At 34.8% G+C, this 19,517-nt stretch overlaps 1 protein-coding gene across 1 annotated transcript in view; it reads left to right on the top strand.

The window, feature by feature from the left end:
- NBEA (neurobeachin) overlaps window positions 1–19,517 on the top strand; it is a 620,750-nt gene that overhangs the window by 144,428 nt on the left and 456,805 nt on the right. Inside the window, exons 14-17 of the mRNA XM_022574654.2 lie at window positions 7,036–7,115; window positions 7,820–7,882; window positions 7,979–8,076; window positions 11,718–11,810. Coding sequence (XP_022430362.2) covers window positions 7,036–7,115; window positions 7,820–7,882; window positions 7,979–8,076; window positions 11,718–11,810 — 334 coding nt within the window. The remainder of the gene's footprint in view (window positions 1–7,035; window positions 7,116–7,819; window positions 7,883–7,978; window positions 8,077–11,717; window positions 11,811–19,517) is intronic.

Here is a 19,517-nt window from a genome sequence, read left to right as displayed (position 1 = left end):
TCCTTCAATTTGTTAATATGGTGTATCACGTTTATTGATTTTCATATACTGAAGAATCGTTGCATTCCTGGAATAAACCCCACTTGATCATGGTGTATGATCCTTTTAATGTGTTGTTGGATTCTGTTTGCTAGTATTTTGTTGAGGATTTCTGCATGTATGTTCATCAGTGATATTGGCCTGTAGTTTTCTTTCTTTGTGACATCTTTGTCTGGTTTTGGTATCAGGGTGATAGTGGCCTCGTAGAATGAGTTTGGGAGTGTTCCTCCCTCTGCTATATTTTGGAAGAGTTTGAGAAGGATAGGTGTTAGCTCTTCTCTAAATGTTTGATAGAATTCGCCTGTGAAGCCATCTGGTCCTGGGCTTTGGTTTGTTGGAAAATTTTTAATCACAGTTTCAATTTCAGTGCTTGTGATTGGTCTGTTCATATTTTCTATTTCTTTCTGGTACAGTCTTGGCAGGTTGTGTATTTCTAAGAATTTGTCCGTTTCTTCCAGGTTGTGCATTTTATTGGCTTAGAGTTGCTTGTAATAATCTCTCATGATCCTTTGTATTTCTGCAGTGTCAGTTGTTACTTCTCCTTTTTCATTTCTAATTCTATTGATTTGAGTCTTCTCCCTTTTTTTCTTGATGAGTCTGGCTAATGGTTTATCAATTTTGTTTATCTTCTCAAAGAACCAGCTTTTAGTTTTATTGATCTATGGTATCGTTTCCTTCATTTCTTTTTCATTTATTTCTGATCTGATTTTTATGATTTCTTTCCCTCTGCTAACTTTGCGGTTCTTTTTGTTCTTCTTTCTCTAATTGCTTTAGGTGCAAGGTTAGGTTGTTTATTCAAGATGTTTCCTTCTTCTTAAGGTAGGATTGTATTGCTATAAACTTCCCTCTTAGAACTGCTTTTGCTGCATCCCATAGGTTTTGGGCCGTCGTGTCTCCATTGTCATTTGTTTCTAGGTATTTTTTTATTTCCTCTTTGATTTCTTCAGTGCTCACTTCGTTATTAAGTAGTGTATTGTTTAGCCTCCATGTGTTTGTATTTTTTACAGATCTTTTCCTGTAATTGATATCTAGTCTCATGGCGTTGTGGTCGGAAAAGATACTTGATATAATTTCAGTTTTCTTAAATTTACCAAGGCTAGATTTGTGACCCAAGATATGATTTATCCTGGAGAATGTTCCATGAGCACTTGAGAAAAATGTGTATTCTGTTGTTTTTGGATGGAATGTCCTGTAAATATCAGTTAAGTCCATCTTGTTTAATGTATCATTTAAAGCTTGTGTTTCCTTATTTATTTTCATTTTGGATGATCTGTCCATTGGTGAAAGTGGGTGTTAAAGTCCCCTACTATGAATATGTTATTGTTGATTTCCCCTTTTATGGCTGTTAGTATTTGCCTTATGTATTGAGGTGCTCCTATGTTGGGTGCATAAATATTTACAATTGTTAGACCTTCTTCTTGGATTGATCCCTTGATCATTATGTAGTGTCCTTCTTTGTCTCTTCTAATAGTCTTTATTTTAAATTCTATTTTGTCTGATATGAGAATTGCTACTCCAGCTTTCTTATGGTTTCCATTTGCATGGAATATCTTTTTCCATCCCCTTACTTTCAGTCTGTATGTGTCTCTAGGTCTGAAGTGGGTCTCTTGTAGACAGCATATATAAGGGTCTTGTTTTTGTATCCATTCAGCCAGTCTGTGTCTTTTGGTGGGAGCATTTAATCCATTTACATTTAAGGTAATTATCGATATACATGTTCCTATTCCCATTTTCTTAATTGTTTTGGGTTCGTTATTGTAGGTCTTTTCCTTCTCTTGTGTTTCTTGCCTAGAGAGTTCCTTTAGTATTTGTTGTAAAGCTGGTTTGGTGGTGCTGAGCTCTCTCAGCTTTTGCTTGTCTGTAAAGGTTTTAATTTCTCCATCAAATCTGAATGAGATCCTTGCTGGGTAGAGTAATCTTGGTTGCAGGTTTTTCTCCTTCATCACTTTAAATATGTCCTGCCAGTCCCTTCTGGCTTGGAGAGTTTCTGCTGGAAGATCAGCTGTTAACCTTATGGGGATTCCCTTGTGTGTTATTTGTTGTTTTTCCCTTGCTGCTTTTAATATGTTTTCTTTGTATTTAACTTTTGACAGTTTGATTAACATGTGTCTTGGTGTATTTCTCCTTGGATTTATCCTGTATGGGACTCTCTGTGCTTCCTGGGCTGGATTAACTATTTCCTTTCCCCTATTAGGGAAGTTTTCAACTATAATCTCTTCAAATATTTTCTCAGTCCCTTTCTTTTTCTCTTCTTCTTCTGGACCCCCTATAATTCGAATGTTGGTGAGTTTAATGTTGTCTCAGAGGTCTCTGAGACTGTCCTCAGTTCTTTTCATTCTTTTTTCTTTATTCTGCTCTGCAGCAGTTATTTCCACTATTTTATCTTCCAGGTCACTTACCCATTCTTCTGCCTCAGTTATTCTGCTATTTATCCCATCTAGAGTATTTCTAATTTCATTTATTGTGCTGTTCGTCTTTGCTTGTTTCATCTTTAGTTCTTCTAGGTCCTTGTTAAATGTTTCTTGCATTTTGTCTATTCTGTTTCCAAGATGTTGGATCATCTTTACTATCATTATTCTGAATTCTTTTTCAGGTAGACTGCCTATTTCCTCTTCATTTGTTAGGTCTGGTGGGTTTTTATCTTGCTCCTTCATCTGCTGTGTGTTTTTCTGTCTTCTCATTTTGCTTATCTTACTGTGTTTGGGGTCTCCTTTTTGCAGGCTGCAGGTTCATAGTTCCCACTGTTTTTGGTGTCTGTCCCCAGTGGCTAAAGTTGTTTCAGTGGGTTGTGTAGGCTTCCCGGTGGAGGGGACTAGTGCCTGTGTTCTGGTGGATGAGGCTGGATCTTGTCTTTCTGGTGGGCAGGTCCACTTCTGGTGGCGTGTTTTGGGGTGTCTGTGGCCTTATTATGATTTTAGGCAGCCTCTCTGCTAATGGGTCGGGTTATGTTCCTGTCTTGCTAGTTGTTTGGCATAGGGTGACCAGCACTGTAGCTTGCTGGTCGGTGAGTGAAGCTGGGTCCTGGTGTAGAGATGGAGATCTCTGGGAGATTTTCGCCATTTGATATTATTATGTGGAGCTGGGAGGTCTCATGTGGACCAGTGTCCTGAAGTTTTCTCTCCCACCTCAGAGGCACAGCACTGACTCCTGGCTGCAGCACCAAGAGCCTTTCATCCACACGGCTCAGAATAAAAGGGAGAAAAAGTAGAAAGAAAGAAAGAAGGGAAGAAAGAAAGAAGGGAAGGAAGGAAGGAAGAAAGAAGGGAGGGAGGGAGGAAGGAAGGAAAGAAGGAATGAAGGAAGGAAAGAAAGAAGATAAAATAAAATTTATTAAAATAAAAAATTATTAAGAAAAAAATTGTTTTTAAAGAAAATACAAACAAACAAAAGACAACAACAACAACAAAAAAACGGACGGATAGAACCTTAGGACAAATGGTGGAAGCAAAGCTATACAGACAAAATCTCACACAGAAGCATACACATACACACTCACAAAAAGAGGAAAAGGGGAAAAAATAAATCTTGCTCTCAAAGTCCACCTCCTCAATTTGGGATGATTCGTTGTCTATTCATGTATTCCACAGATGAAGGTACATCAAGTTGATTGTGGAGCTTTAATCTGGTGCTTCTGAGGCTGCTGGGAGAGATTTCCTTTTCTCTTTGTTCTCACAGCTCCCGGTGTTCAGCTTTGGATTTGGCCCCGCCTCTGCGTGTAGGTTGCTGGAAGGCGTCTGTTCTTCGCTCAGACAGGACAGGGTTAAAGGAGCAGCTGCTTCGGGGACTGTGGCTCAATAAGGCCGGGGGGAGGGATGGGCATGGAGTGCAGGGCGACGTTGCACCAGCCTGAGGCGCGCCGTGCATTCTCCCGGGGAAGTTGTCCCTGGATCCTGGGACCCTGGCAGTGGCGGGCTGCACAGCCTCCCCGGAAGGGGTATGTGGAGAGTGACCTGTGCTCACACACAGGCTTCTTGGTGGCAGCAGCAGCAGCAGCCTTAGCGTCTCATGTTCGTCTCTGGTGTCCGCGCTTTCAGCCGCAGCTCGCGTCCGTCTCTGAAGCTCCTTTAAGCAGTGCTCTTAATCCCCGCTCCTCGTTCACCAGGAAACAGAGAGGGAAGAAAAAGTCTCTTGCCTATTCGGCAGGTCCAGACTTTTCCCCGGACTCCCTCCCGGCCAGCCATGGTGCACTAACCCCTTGCAGGCTGTGTTCTCGCTGCCAACCCCAGTCCTCTCCCTGCGCTCCGACCGAAGCCTGAGCCTCAGCTCCCAGCCCCGCCCGCCCCGGCGGGTGAGGAGACAAGCCTCTCGGGCTGGTGAGTGCCGGTCAGCACCAGTCCTCTGTGCGGGAATCTCTCCACTTTGCCCTCCGCACCCTGTTGCTGTGCTCTCCTCCATGGCTCCGCAGCTCTCCCCCTCCGCCTCCCTCAGTCTCTGCCCGCGAAGGGGCTTCCTAGTGTGTGGAAACCTTTCCTCCTTCACAGCTCCCTCCCACTGGTGCAGGTCCCATCCCTATCCTTTTGTCTCTGTTTATTTTTTTCTTTTGCCCTACCCAGGTACGTGCGGACTTTCTTACCTTTTGGGAGGTCTGAGGTCTTCTGCCAGCGTTCCGTAGGTGTTCTGTAGGGGCTTTTCAACGTGTAGATGTATTTCTGGTGTATCTGTGGTGAGGAACATGATCTCCGCGTCTTACTCTTCTGCCATCTTCCCCTCGTCCCCCTGTCTCTGAAATTTTTATATATGATTCAGTGTAAAAACATTTATTTATATTAAAAATCTCATAGTAGTACATGATCTTGGTAGCCCGTGAAATAATGTAAAGATTTGTTATTAAAAAGTTAATACTTTCCCAAGGAGCCAGTATTACCAGTCTTATATTTTTTCACCTCTATTTGTCTGCTCAAACACAAACTTACAGATTTATATGCATAGGTAATTCATATTATAGGTGTTTCAAAGACTTATTCTGAATATATCACAAACACAAAGTGGTATTATATATGTAAATGTATAATTTACATTTACATATATTTACATTTACAAAGGTACATTTACAAAGGTACAAAGGTACAAATGTATACATACATTTACAAAGGTAGAATTTTATGGGTATCACCAAGCTTAAGGAATAGAATATTACCATAAGCCTGTATATATCTATCCTTGGTCAGACATTTGTCCCATTTCCAGTCGTAGAGATAACCCCATCTTCAATTTTATGTTTATTATACCTTTTTTTGAGTCTTTATTATTTTTTACTGCACTCTTTATTTTTTACTGTGCTTTACTCCTTTGTTATTTACATTGTGTAATATCAATATATGACAGTAGTAAGTATACTGAGTGCTTACAATTAAAATGGACCAGTTACTATTCTGATTCCTTTACATATGTTGATCCATTTAGTCCTCACAAAATATCCTATCACAAAGAGCTTTTGTCCTCATCCTAACAATAAGAAACACTTATGCACAAAGATAGTATAACACTTGTCCAATTTCATTAAGTGGTGGCCAAATTATAAATAAAAGTAAGGAAATTATTACTGAAATAATGGTGCTGTCTCTAAGGAGATGGTGTGGGGGATGTGATCAGGAGGGGGGGTGTGGCTCAGAGCTGAGAGCTGGGTAGGGTGAGGCTTTATTGTATGCTGGAGCAGACTGGTGCCACCACCAATTATTAGATATTTGATGAGATGGTTGTCAAACCATTGGTGGCGTGAACTTGAAATCAGTCATGGAGGGAGTATTTATTTACTGCATATGATATAAATCAGGACCTCACCCTCCACTCTGCGCAGCTCCTTTACCTACACACCAAGGGTTGATAGGTTTCTCTGCCAAGCTGCTGTCAGTGTTCAGTTTCGTGACCTAAGAAGTTGTTATACAGGTGTTCATCTTATAATAATTCATTAAGTTTTAAATGTATATCTTCTGTATGTGTACTGTATTTCACAATGAAAATATTAAAAAAAACAAAAATAATAGCAAGTTTTGGTAAGGAGGGAAAGAGTACTTTGTACACTATTGACAGGAGTAGGGCAACAAATGTAGAAATGGGAAAGAGATTTCTTTCCCAAGAGTAGAAAAAATGGTTTAAGGGCTAATTTGTTTTGATGCGTAATAATCTACACATAAATATTTGTGGAGTGAATAAGCAGATGCTATAAATTTTACATAAAAGGATTATAGATTAAAACTTATACAGAAGCTATATAAATCTGGGTTGCTTCAAGTAAGGCTTGATGTTTAAGGACTTCATGGTTCTAGCTATGTTTCTTAAAGGTATAATTTCATTACTGCATATTATATATTACATATATATCATGGCATATTCTCATTTTTATTGGTAATTAAATATTTGCACTTATTTACTTTGAAATTTAGGTGTTCTATTGGAAATGATATGTACACTGTAACTGTTCATGCTTATTTCATTTATTGACTCAAGCATTTATTGAGTGTCATAATAATATGTATTTTGTGTATATAAGTGTCATAGAAGAAAAAAGCTTCAAAACAAATAATTACATAGAGTGTCACTTTTCTATGGTTTGTTCTATAATGTGCGGATGAAAATGGAGAATGATTTTAAACATAGACAGGTAAGAAGAAGGTGGAAGAAATATTGGGAAAACTTGGATTTGAGGGGGAAAAGGGAACCTATTAAGTTAATAAAAGTATGGAAATGTATCCATGTAAAGACTTGATATTATTTATTTAATCAATGAATAGTAATATAATTTTTAAAAAGTAATTCTTTCCCGCAAATCTGACATTTAGTAAAAAATTTGAAATTGCCAAAAATCTGAAAATAATATTTGTATTCTCTATTATTGAAATTGTACAGAATTAATACTAAGAAATATGATAATTATAATGAATATAACTTAAAGTATTCCATAATATCACAACATAATTGCATTAAGCTTATTATTAAGTAATAATAATGAGGGGTTTTATTGTTTGTTGTTTCTTTTTATTTTCTGTTTTATTCTAGATGGTCCCCGGCCATCACAAAAAGAAATTGTATCACTACGGGCATTTATGTTACTTTTCCTGAAACAGCTTATATTAAAGGTAAAACAGTTTTATGTAATTCAAAATTGCAGTATATTACATGAAAAGAATGTTTTGGCAGAGTTTAAATCATTATTGTAAAATTAGTTTTACAACCTTTAATTAATGAATTGCTTTCAATATTCTGTAAATCTTAGTATTAACTTTTGTTGAACTTCACTTTGTGCTAATACTCTTTGAGGTCCTCTATCCTAAGGGGTGTAGCAGAAATAGACAAGGAACATATATACATAAAAATTGAGCATGAAGATTTCATTTTAGAAAATGATCTGTGTTCCTGTTTGACAAGACTTATATATTTTTATCACATTAGGATTTTTAAACGATTAAGATAAATAGAAAATAAAGGTAAAATGCACAGCAGTTAATATTGTAAAGTTTTACGGTAATTTGCATTATTTTAAGAAAAGAATACATGTTTAGAAAATAGTAATATTAATATATTTAGATGATCAAAATATAATTTTTATAGTAAAGTCAGTCAAACATTAGCAACTTTAGAAGAATAGGCACAATTTTCTAAATATGTACTTATTTACCTTGAAATAATATAGTCTATGAATTATGAAGTATCTAGATATTTTAATTAAAGCATCACTGCTTTTAAGTTGTCCATATTTTATTTTAAAGTGATCATTTTGATGGCTGTCTTTAATTAAAGTTTTAATTTTAGATTTAAATTAATTAATTTTTTAAAAAATTAGGATCGAGGGGTCAAGGAAGATGAACTTCAGAGTATATTAAATTACCTGCTTACAATGCATGAGGTAGGACATGGTCTGGGTCTTCTATTTTAATAATTTTATTCAATGCGTTAGAAAACATTTATAACTAAATAAATATTGCTGATCCTTATTATGCAGGATGAAAATATTCATGATGTGTTACAGTTACTAGTGGCTTTAATGTCAGAACACCCAGCCTCAATGATACCAGCGTTTGATCAAAGAAATGGAATAAGGTATGTTTATAATATTAGTGCTATTAGTAGGCTTTAATTGAGTACAGTTGTGCTTCCCAGAATAATCCCTATTGAGTTAACTTTTGAGTGTATATAGCAAAATCTTACACATAAGAAGGGAATAGATGGAGAAAGCTGTTATTAATCTTCTAATACTCAAGGGAACTGATGAAGTGTATAGAAAATGGGTCTCAGGTCTCAAGAAGAGTAATTATATTGTTGTTGCTGTAGTAAAGACATTTTAAGTAGTGGGAAGAGCAAATATTTTGGCAAGAAGATGAGGGAGCATGGTATATTTCGACAAAAGAGAGTTCAAGAAAAGTCTATGAGTTTAGGCTCAAGAGCTAGATAGTGGCCAGGTTTGAAAGATCCATATAATGGTAAGAAGTTCAGATTTTATTTTATTGGTGATGAAAACTAAAGAATTTTGAATACACAACTGATTTGCTCAGATTTCCATTTTGCTAGATTTACAATCAGCAGTGTGGAAAATGGGTTGGAGATAGATAAAACTGATGTAGCAAGATCAGTAGAGAGATTATTTTATTCATCAGTGTTAGAGATGACGAGCTAGGACAGTGGCAGTATGATGGGAATGATGGAGATGAAATATTTTGGAACAAGAAGCCAAATTTGAAAACTAACTTTACTTATGGTGATTGTAAAGTCATTATGTAGATAAGTAAAACATAGTTTCTTGGTTAATATTCTTATTAACTTAAACCTAAAACCTAGCCCCTTAAGGAGTCTCCCTTATTATTTTTCTGGAGTCTGAGTTACTTGAATAAATAAGAAATCTAGGTTATGCCATGTGTACCTCAGTGAACTTCCACAGGTTATAAAAAGAGTTTGGAAATATTAGTAAATGTCAAGGGACTTTATTAGTGCTTCTTTTACTTGGCCATTTATATCAGCAAATAACAACTTTCTAGTCTTGAAGGACTTTCTTTTCAAATCAGAGAAGCAATCACTTTATTTCTATGTGGATATCTAACTTGTGACACCACTCTTACCTTTGAGTTTACAACCCATTGGGTTGCTAATCTATTTAAATAAGAAGATTGTACATTTAATTATTAACAACTACAAATATATTTTATTGTGAGGTTGAACTGTATGAAATTGCTGAAAACTTAAGTGACTTTACCAAATAAAGGCAATTTCATATGGCTCAACCTAATGATATAATACAAACAATTACACTCATTCTCCTTAAATTATATTTAGATTGAACACTTAGTATCCTGGAACTTAGATCCTAGTACCTGCTTCTTTTATTATATTAACTGATTAAGAAATCAATTAAAAATATACTCATTACCCTTATGAATGATACCAACCTTCGATTGGTTAATATGGTGAAATGCAAAAATAGAATCCTGCTTTCCTTGACACACTGGAAATAATGATCTTACGAGAGAGAGTGCTATTTGGTAAGCTCTTTAGAGGACTGAAATAGTATCTTAACTGTATAACATGAAAAGATTGATTGAGCACAATAAGTACAAAGGCCTTGTTGCTCATGGTTGACACCAGCTGAACATGTCACATTGTTACCAGTGTGTTCAAAACAATCACAAACATGGAAAATGTGCTACTTTAGTTTTTCCACTTAAAAAGGATGTAGAGGATGTAGGCTCTGGTTTAGAATATGGAAAAAATAGGCTTATTAGATATAAAATTTTAAATTCTGTACCCTAGAAAATAGATACTAAAGGGTGACAGTTATGTATGGGGAAATTTTTGATTAATCATAATTCAAGCATGCTAAGAAATGACCACAAAGAATGAACTTAATTTAATTCTGATAATATTTTAACTGGACTTAAGGAAGACCTTGTGGCGATACCGACCTGAACATAAAAAAATGTAATATTTTTATATCTGAAAATCTTTAGAGAAAACAATAGGTAATTTCTTTTTTCACATAGTTTAGATCATTTTCTGGCTGAATATAGTAAGCTGGGGCAAATGAATTAGGATTCACCTGTATTATTATATTGTAAGTAAACAGTCATTAATTGATTTGTCAGTAAATTTCCTATTCATACTTTATCTTGGTTTTTGTAAGAAATACTTGTCTGGTTGTGAAAAAAATCCTATGTAGCACAGATGTCTGATGGCCTTAGATGATTTCATATTTCAAATATTAAATCATAATTTCTGTTGATCTAAGGTGGATCTTATACCTTTTTACCCCTTTAACTCAGTTATTCCTAGAGAATAGGAATTCTGTGGGAGTTTCTGATTACATATCTGAGTAGAGTCATATTTTTATGCTGTGAGGTTTTGCTTTGGTTTTCAAGATTATTTTTGCTGTTGAATGTTCTTTGTTATGATTTCCTGAATATTTCTTTGACATGTATAATTTTTCTATTGTCATATTTGTCTTTTTTTTCATTACTGTTGTTGGTCCTTAAAAGTTCTGAAAATATATTTCAATGTAAATTTATATTCATTTAAGAACTTGAGGGTTTTGCAAAACACTATCTTCTGAAGGAAATAATCACTGTAGAGTTTACTTCTTCTCATAATGTATTCTTCAGTAGTATAATTTTTAAAAAGTATTATCAACAATATATTATTTTATTTTTTAAAGTCTAAGTTACTTTAAATAAAATAGATGTCATTAACTTTCAGTTATTTGTTCCCCTCTGTTAATGTCACTGAAATGAAAGGAAAATCATGCTGCATCTTCTCTTACCTGTTTTTGTGTTCAGACTATATTACTTCACTTCAAAATATAAAATGGCATTTTAAGTTTTACAAAGATATTTAATAGAATAAAGCACACCCTAATTTTATAGTCACCACAGCCACCGTCAGAGAACCTTCTTAAATTGTAGAATTAGTTGCAAAAGAATGTAGTTATTATTGCCCCCTTCTACCTTATAGAAAAAAATATTTGTTTTTATTTTTTGAAAAAAATGAGATAAAAATTTTGAAGTACATATAAGTATTATAATGAATATATCCCTGCTGTTATATAGGATTTGAAGTGACTGTGTAAGTTAGGTCATGTGTTAGTTTATTGTAGAAACACACTAGGGTAGGAACCAAGAATTGGAAATCTATGAAGAAACAAGTCTGCTTCTTCTGCGACTTCCTGTATAGCTGCTTTATTCCTTCTGTATATAGACTAACCTTTGTGAACAAAACAAGGCTGTCCTATAGTTTCTCTTTTAAATCATTTCCTAATTCAAGAGCCCAACAAAGACTAGATATTGTTTCTCAGAACTCATTCCAAATTCTCAGAAAAGAAAAATAATTCGGCAGGTAGGTACCCATGGTCCGTTTAGCCATAACCAAGAAAAAAGGTCATTAAGTACGAATGTCAGGGGAAACTCAAATAGAAGAGGAAATGTGGCTTAACTAAGCATGGATCTTAAAATTGAAAGTGTTGTTTAGTGTGCTGGGAGGAAATACTTATGAACAACCAATCACACTGTCCTTTTGAGGATGTATTTGAAGTCCAAATTTAAAGAAAATTAATGTGCTTATTTCCAACTTTTTCAAAGAATTTAAAAACCTGAGAGGTCTTTTATGTTGTATATATTTATAGTTTATTTGTAAAGTATACAGTGCTTATATTTTTAATATTCGTAAGTGCTCAAAATATCATTTATTTCTATATATTTTAGGGTAATCTACAAATTATTGGCCTCTAAAAGTGAAAGTATTTGGGTTCAAGCTCTGAAGGTTCTGGGATACTTTCTGAAGCATTTAGGTCACAAGTAAGTTGATGTTTTTCACAATGACTTGTAGAAATATCTACTGAAACTGCATTTCTACTAGGTTTGTAACACGTGAATTTGACTGGAATGATCTTACAATAGAAAATAATAACTTCTTGTGGTAAAAGTTGTAAAAATATTTTGTGAAAGAATCGGTTTTTTTGTTTTGTTTTGTTTTTTGTTTTTTTGCTGTACGCGGGCCTCTCACTGTTGTGGCCTTTCCCGTTGCGGAGCACAAGCTCCGGACGCGCAGGCTCAGCGGCCATGGCTCATGGGCCCAGCCGCTCCGCGGCATGTGGGATCTTCCCGGACCGGGGCACGAACCCGTGTCCCCTGCATTGGCAGGTGGACTCTCAACCACTGCGCCACCAGGGAAGCCCCAGAAAGAATGGTTTTTAATAGTAGTTTATAGAACAAAATCACATTTAAGTAATGTGGTTTATTCCTGTTGGCCTACTGGAAAGAAAATATTGTTCTTTTAAGGATATAATAAAATATTTCATCAAATAAAATAAAACACATAGGGTTATGATTTCAAAGAAAACTTGCTTGACACAGGGGAATTGAGGTCTCCCTGAGACCTACTCTTTTGCTCACATGCTAAGTCAGTATTTAATGTCTGTCTGTATTCTTTTCTAACGTTGAGGCTTATTGTGATTTGAAGATCCTATAATATCTCTTTTTTCACCCAAAGTCCAGAATTTAGATGCTTTTAAAAATCACCTGCTGATATAATGAATGTTTTCCATACTGTGTTGTCCTGTGCATGAATAGTCTTGTATAAATCCATTTTCTATACAAATGAGCCCAGGAAAGTAGTACTGCCGTTTAGTAATGATAGGTGGGGTTCCTCTCAGAACTTTAGAATTGCTAATTTTTTTTGGTATTTTGATTTACCAAGAGTTTATCGGTAACACTGATGAAAACTGCACAACATTCAGGTAAAACATCTCTAACATGCTAAATAGTCTAGAAGAGTAGATATTATTTTCATTTTGGTACCAAATCAGTGGTTAAGTAAGAGAGAACAGAAATATTATATATATATATATATATATATATATATATATGTGTGTATATATATATATGTGTATATATATATATATATATAGAGAGAGAGAGAGAGAGAGTAGTTCAACAAAACCAGGATTGTAGAAAAGAGTAATGTGCATCTGAGGAACTATAAGTGTACTAGGTGATAGAATACTGCAAGTGAGAGCATATGCACCATTAACAAGAAGAGATAATGATCACTCATTTAACTTTGGTTAAGTAAAGGAAATTGATTGGGAATAATTAATAAAGGATTCTAACCCTATATGCAACTTCTTAAAAATTGTCAAGAAAACACATTTTAAAATATAGAAATGTGGAAAAGATAAACAAAACTAACCAGTACATGAAGAACAGTCACTGGAAAATACTGCTATGGAGTACACAATAAGTTTGATTAAAAACTTTACCATAAGTTAAAAAAGTAAGAAATAAATGAATTGCTTCTGAGAAAGGGCAGCTACTAAACAGAATTTCAAGAAGTTGAAAGAACTGGTAGAATATCACTGAAATGTTGAATCATGAGCTAAGAAAATTTTGAAAAAAATTGGTGGAAAAAACTACCACACAAAAATGGAATTGGAAGACACTCAAGGAAGAGAAACTCTGTGGATAACATAGTAAGATACACAGAAGATAAAAATGAAAACAAAGCAAATAATGTGTGTGGATGAATATATGAGTGTTCAGAAGGATTAAAGAGAAAATGATTGATACAGAAGGCACAGAAATTCCAAAAATGGCATAAATGGAGTTTCCAAATAAGAAAAGCAGACAATGTAACTAAACAAATATTTAAAGCTATAATTCATTGAGGTCCTAATATAGATTTTGCCATCAGTATTAAAAGGGCATACTTGTGTACCAGGAAAAATTTTCCTGAAATGGTCAGTATGAAAGTGTATACTATTGGATTTAAATATAAGTAAAAAAAAAAAAAGTTCTTTTTTCAGCAGTGCACAAATTAAAGGAGAAAAATTGTCTGGCCTTAGACTTCTCTATGACAACTTTCAATATAGAAAATGTAGATACTCAAGTGGAGAAAATGGAAGCCAAAGTATCCTTTAAATAAAAAGGGTGCTGCCAAACAATTTTTAACCGTATAAGGAACTGTTTTTCTGAATAATTCTTGAGAAAATTGCTGGGGGATTAAGTTCAGCCAATTAGGATTGACTGGACAGACTACAGCCAAGTACTACTGGTGAACACTGAATTAATTTAACAGTAAAACTAAGACTAAGACAAGTGTTTGAATTAGAGTAACAGACTGGAATTCCCTTTTTGTATGCCCTAATAAGGTAGAAATGCTACCATTATAATGAATTGAGAAAGGACTAGGGAAAGGAGGCAAGTAGACAAAGTTCAGAGAGTCAAAGGATATCCATGTAAGCTGACAAATTAGAAATGCAGGCCTATTGAATAAAATTGGATGGCTTAAGAGAGAGGAAAATTTGAGTAAATATGCTGATTTTATCCTTGCTCAGAGTAGGGAAATACACTTCCTAAACACATAGAGGACTTCTTATTTCTTTACAGTTACAAAGATAAGCAGTTAAAACTGTAATGCTGACAAAATATTAAAAAACTATGATTAAAACTGAGAACAGTACATGTAATGGAAGTTTTAAAAAAATCCATAAAATTTAGGAAGCATAACAAAATGTGACATATCGAGCACCAAACATATCTGCTATAAAATAAATGTAAAAGTACTGAAAATAAAAGGATGAGTAAAACTATACTACATAAATACAAATAAAAAAAAGCAGGAATCATGATCTTAATATTGGACAAATTAGAATTCAAGCCAAAAAAGCAGTAAACAATACAAACAAAGATACTTTATAACATTAAAAGTTGAAACTTTCATGAAACAGAAATTACAGGAGAAATAATCACTAATAATTTAAAACATTAAAACAAATTTTAATTCACCCCAGTCCATAAAAAGGCAAAAGAGAGAGTAATCTAAATAATAAGGTAAATCTGATTAATATAGCTTGAAGTTGGTACCATATTGATAAAGAATATAACTTCAAGTGCTCATGGAACATGCATGAAAATTTGACATGGTGTAGTAGGCATCAAAGAAAAATTCCAAAACATAGAGACAAAACAGGCAAGATTCTCTTGTTAACATGCAGTAAAATTAGAAAATAGAAACAAAATCAGAAACCAAAGTTTCTTCTACCTAGACATTTAAAATTTATTAAACGATTTTTGTGTCAAAGAGAAATGGACACTAAAATTGCAGAATTTTTAGAAAACAACTTCAGAAAACCTGTGGGAGACAGCTAAAGAAGTGCTTAGAGGATTATCATAGCTGTAGACCAATAGAAAAGAAATAGAGAAAAAAAGAATTAAAATGTAAAAGTTAGGTAAAGAATAACAATAAATGGAAATAATAAATAGGAAAGTAGGAATTAATGATTTAGAAGACAATCATTTAAAAATCTGATTTTTAAAAATCATGATAGAAATGGATACATCACCATTAAGCAACTCAAGAAAGGGCAAAAATATTAATGTACAAAATAAATGATAATTTTCATAATATAGAAACAGTAAATCAAAAGGATTTTACATGATAACTTTCATAGCTTTCCCTAGAAATTGGTAAGACAGCCCAGTAGAAAAATAGGCAAGGATATAAATGAACAGCTTGTAGAGGGAAATTACACGTGGCACATAAACATATGAAAAGAGCTGATTTCTACTTGTAATAAGGGAAATATAATCTAAAACTAAAGTAAGACATCATTTTTCACACATTAGATGGATAGAAATATCAAAATTCAGCATCCATCTCTGTTAGCAAGGTTGTGGGAACAGCAAGCATCTCACACATTGCTAACTGGAGCATAAATTAGCATAACCCTACGTGTAGTGCAATTTATTAATTTTGATCAATGTCTGTCAAAATTATGAATACATATACTTTTTAACCCAGTAGTTCATCACTTGCACATATGTGAAATGATGGCTATTTAGAGTTATTCATTGTTGTTTTGTTTATAATAGTAAATGTTACAAGAAATCTTAAATTTCTATTAATAGAGGATTTGTTAATAAGTTATAGTTCATTTATTAAATAGAGTACTATGCAGTTATAAACAAAACCAATGAGATAACTATATATACAGATATCACAACTATATTGTTAAAAGATTATAAAAATAATATAGATGGGTATGTATTAGATGCTATTTTTGTATAAAGAAGAGAATATGAGAATATAATACTTATATTTGTAGTGAGAAAGTCTAGTAGAATTCATAAGAAATAAGAAATCAAGAAGAGTGGCTTCTAATGGGGCGTTGGTAGAAACGAAGATGGATGTAGATCATGTAAATATTTTAATCATGTGAATGTTACATATTGAAACAGTTTTTCAACAAAAAATTGTTTGAAAAACTATAAATATAAAAAGCACCTTTAAAATCTTGGAAGAATTTTCAGTATTTATATTATTAATGGAGTTGGATTAAGTAAAATCAATGACCGATTAGTTAAAATGAGGAGTTATTTATTGGAGCAATGATGGAGCAAAAGGACTAAGGCTAACACTGAAATTTAGTGTTAGTTTAACTGCTTACCTACACAATTCAAATGATTCCTATCAATGTGACTATGAAGTTAAATTTAGTAGTCAAAAAATAACACTTAAAAGAAAGCATGTACATCTTGATGGTTAATAGAGATAACTGGTTGATAAAATACAAGTAGTTCATCGGCTTAAGTTGGGCTGCCTAGGTTTGGATCCTAGATTAGCCACATGTTTCCTGAGTGGTTTAGGAACATCTTTGAGTCTCAGTTTTTAACCCTATAAATGAGTGAAATCATACTGCTTCCCTCATTGAGTTTTAAGGATAAATGATATAATAGATGTAAAGAGGTCACAGTATATTGCTATATGTTAATTTAAATAGTTAACAAAAATGTAAGAGGTACAATTTAATGTGCAGTTTTGATAAAGGTAGAATATTTCTTCATTATAAGGTATCATAAATAGCTGACACCAAATATAAAAATGAAGCACTAGCAGTATTCAAATAGCAATCAGATGTTTCTACTATAACCTAATCATTACTAGTAATTATTATTCAAGATTTGAAACAAATAAAACACACAATCAGTAGCAGGAAATAGGTGTCATTGTTTATAGGTAGTTTGATTATATATCTAAAAACCTAAGAGAAGGCCACCGCCATGATGTCGTGCCAGGATGGCTGCAAGGAGCCCACTGCTCATGGCTCACTGGCCCCGGGAGGGGATTTGGGGGGACATTCCTGGCAGCTGCTCAAACTTTTCGTTTTGGGGATCCTCCCTGTTTCTCCCTGCTTGGCACTGGCTGCCAACATATGCTTTTCCTTGGTGGAACGGAAACATTCATCTGGACGAGCTGACGAGCTCCAAGACTGACTAAAGGCAACATCTGGATGCAGTCGCCAGGAGTTCTCGTTACTTTGACTACATCTAGCAGAGATGCAGAAAGCCTTACCAAAAGCCCAGTGCATTCATTGTGAAGCTGCCCAACACTTTTAGCATACCTGGGGTCAGTTAGGAGGGCAAAATGTCCATGTGAGCAGGATGAGCTCACCCCGTGCCTTTCAATGATCTCAAACATTTGCCATCTACCCCAGGACATGCAAAGTACCACCTACATGCGAATTGGATTTCTTGGATGTGGCGGGAGAAGGGGAGGAGAAGAACATGTTTCTACCATCTTTATATAGTAAATAAGTAATAAGGAAAGACTACAGTCCATCTACTAGGGTGAAGTACAACTCCACTTACTCTGTGACTAAGCAAGTTATATAATATCGGCCTCACTCTCCTCATTGGTAAAACAAAAATAATAATAGTACCTGCCTCATGAAGCTGTTGAACACTGATAAGATGACAAATGTAAAATGGCCACACCAAGTAACTTCTCAAAGAATGTAGGCTAAAATAATTAAGTTATTTTACCATATTCTCTCTGTGTCTTCAACTTCTATGCAGAAAAGCCTCCTCCATTAAAAAACTTCAAACTTGATCTACGGTTCACCCTCACAACTAACCACATCTCCACTTCTTTATTTTATTTTATTTTATTTTGATGTGGACCATTTTTAAAGTCTTTATTGAATTTGTTACAATATTGCTTCTGTTTTACGTTTTGGCTTTTTTGGCTGCAAGGCATGTGGGATCTTACCTCCCCGACCAGGGGTTGAACCCGCACCCTGCTGCATTGGAAGGCGAAGTCTTAACCACTGGACCACTGGGGAAGTCCCACCATCTCCACTTTTTTAAATGTCCAGTTCCTTGAAAGAGGAGTCTGCACGTGTGGTCCTGCCCTAGCTCCCATTCACGCTCACCACCTGCTCCCTCCCACACAATAAGTGATGAAGATCATTCATCAACAGCCCTTGCCACCTGACTTGGAGTGTTTCCCAGGCTCCCCCACTGACATGCTGGACACAGGACTGGAGTGGGTCACTAGAATGCGGACAAACACTATATTTGCCACTTGTGAGCAGAAACTTTGAATGTGCTCACTTCCTTTACTTTGGCCTCTTTCATTCTTGTCTTCTTCCATGAGAACAGCATGGAAAAGAAAGGCTGCTGCTTTAGCCTGAGTCCTGGAATGAGAGGATGCCTTGAGCCCAGGAAAGTCCTCCAGAATTGCAGCCAAATCACAGGCTTCATTTCATTTCAGAAGACAATAAATGTTTTATTCTGTTGGGAAAAAAAACCAAAAAACAAAATCTAAGAGAATCATCTTTAAAACTGTTGAAACATGAGATATCACCCAAAGTCAGCATCTCATTTGTGTATGGAGGAGTCGTTTGATAGTGAATCTGAATTGGGTTCATGGATGAAGCTAACCTGAAGTCTGGGTGGGGTAGTCTCTTCTAACACTGAGTTTATAATTTCTGTAAGTACCTAGGATACAGGTTGGGAGATAATCCATACACTTTAATTGTCAACTGAACTGGAGATAGGCTTGACATCTATCACAAATATTGAGAAGTCTGTTCTAAATAATATATGCAGCTATTCCCACCTCCTGAAGATGGAACTTAAATCCCCTCTCCTTGAGTGAGGGATGGACTTACTGGCTAACTTCCAAAGAATAGCAAAACCTGACTCTTTTTCACTATTGAATAAGGTTAACATCACCAGTCATATGTCATGTTGATATGTATTCCCTGATGTAATATGATGAGAAGGGCACTTCATCTCTGTGACACTCTTCTAAAACATAAATAACCTCAGTCTAATCGTGAGGAAACATCATACACCCCCAGATTGAGAGACAGTCTACAAAATACTTAACCAATACTCTTCAAAACTGTTAAAAGGCATGAAAAACAAGGGATGGGAAACTGCTACAAACTAGAGAAGTCTAAATGTAAAGTGGTACTCTGGATTGGATCCTGAACAGAAAAAAAAGGTTATGGTGAAATCTAAATAAAGTCTGTAGCTTAATTAATAATATTGTACTTATGTTGATTCTTAGTTTTGACATATGTACCATGATTAGATAAGATGTTAACATATGGGGAAGCTGGGTGAATTATATATGGGAACTCTCTGTACTATCTTTTCAACTTTTCTGTAAATCTTAAAATTTTCCAAAATAAAAAGACATATAAAGTTGAGAAACCC

Source organism: Delphinapterus leucas, chromosome 18 (assembly GCF_059928025.1).
Source record: "Delphinapterus leucas isolate spDelLeu-1000000601 "Yukka" chromosome 18, BTC_Dleu_Yukka2, whole genome shotgun sequence".
NCBI lineage: Eukaryota > Metazoa > Chordata > Mammalia > Artiodactyla > Monodontidae > Delphinapterus > Delphinapterus leucas.
Note: the sequence above shows the minus strand (reverse complement) of the source record. Positions and strands in the feature narration are given on the sequence as shown.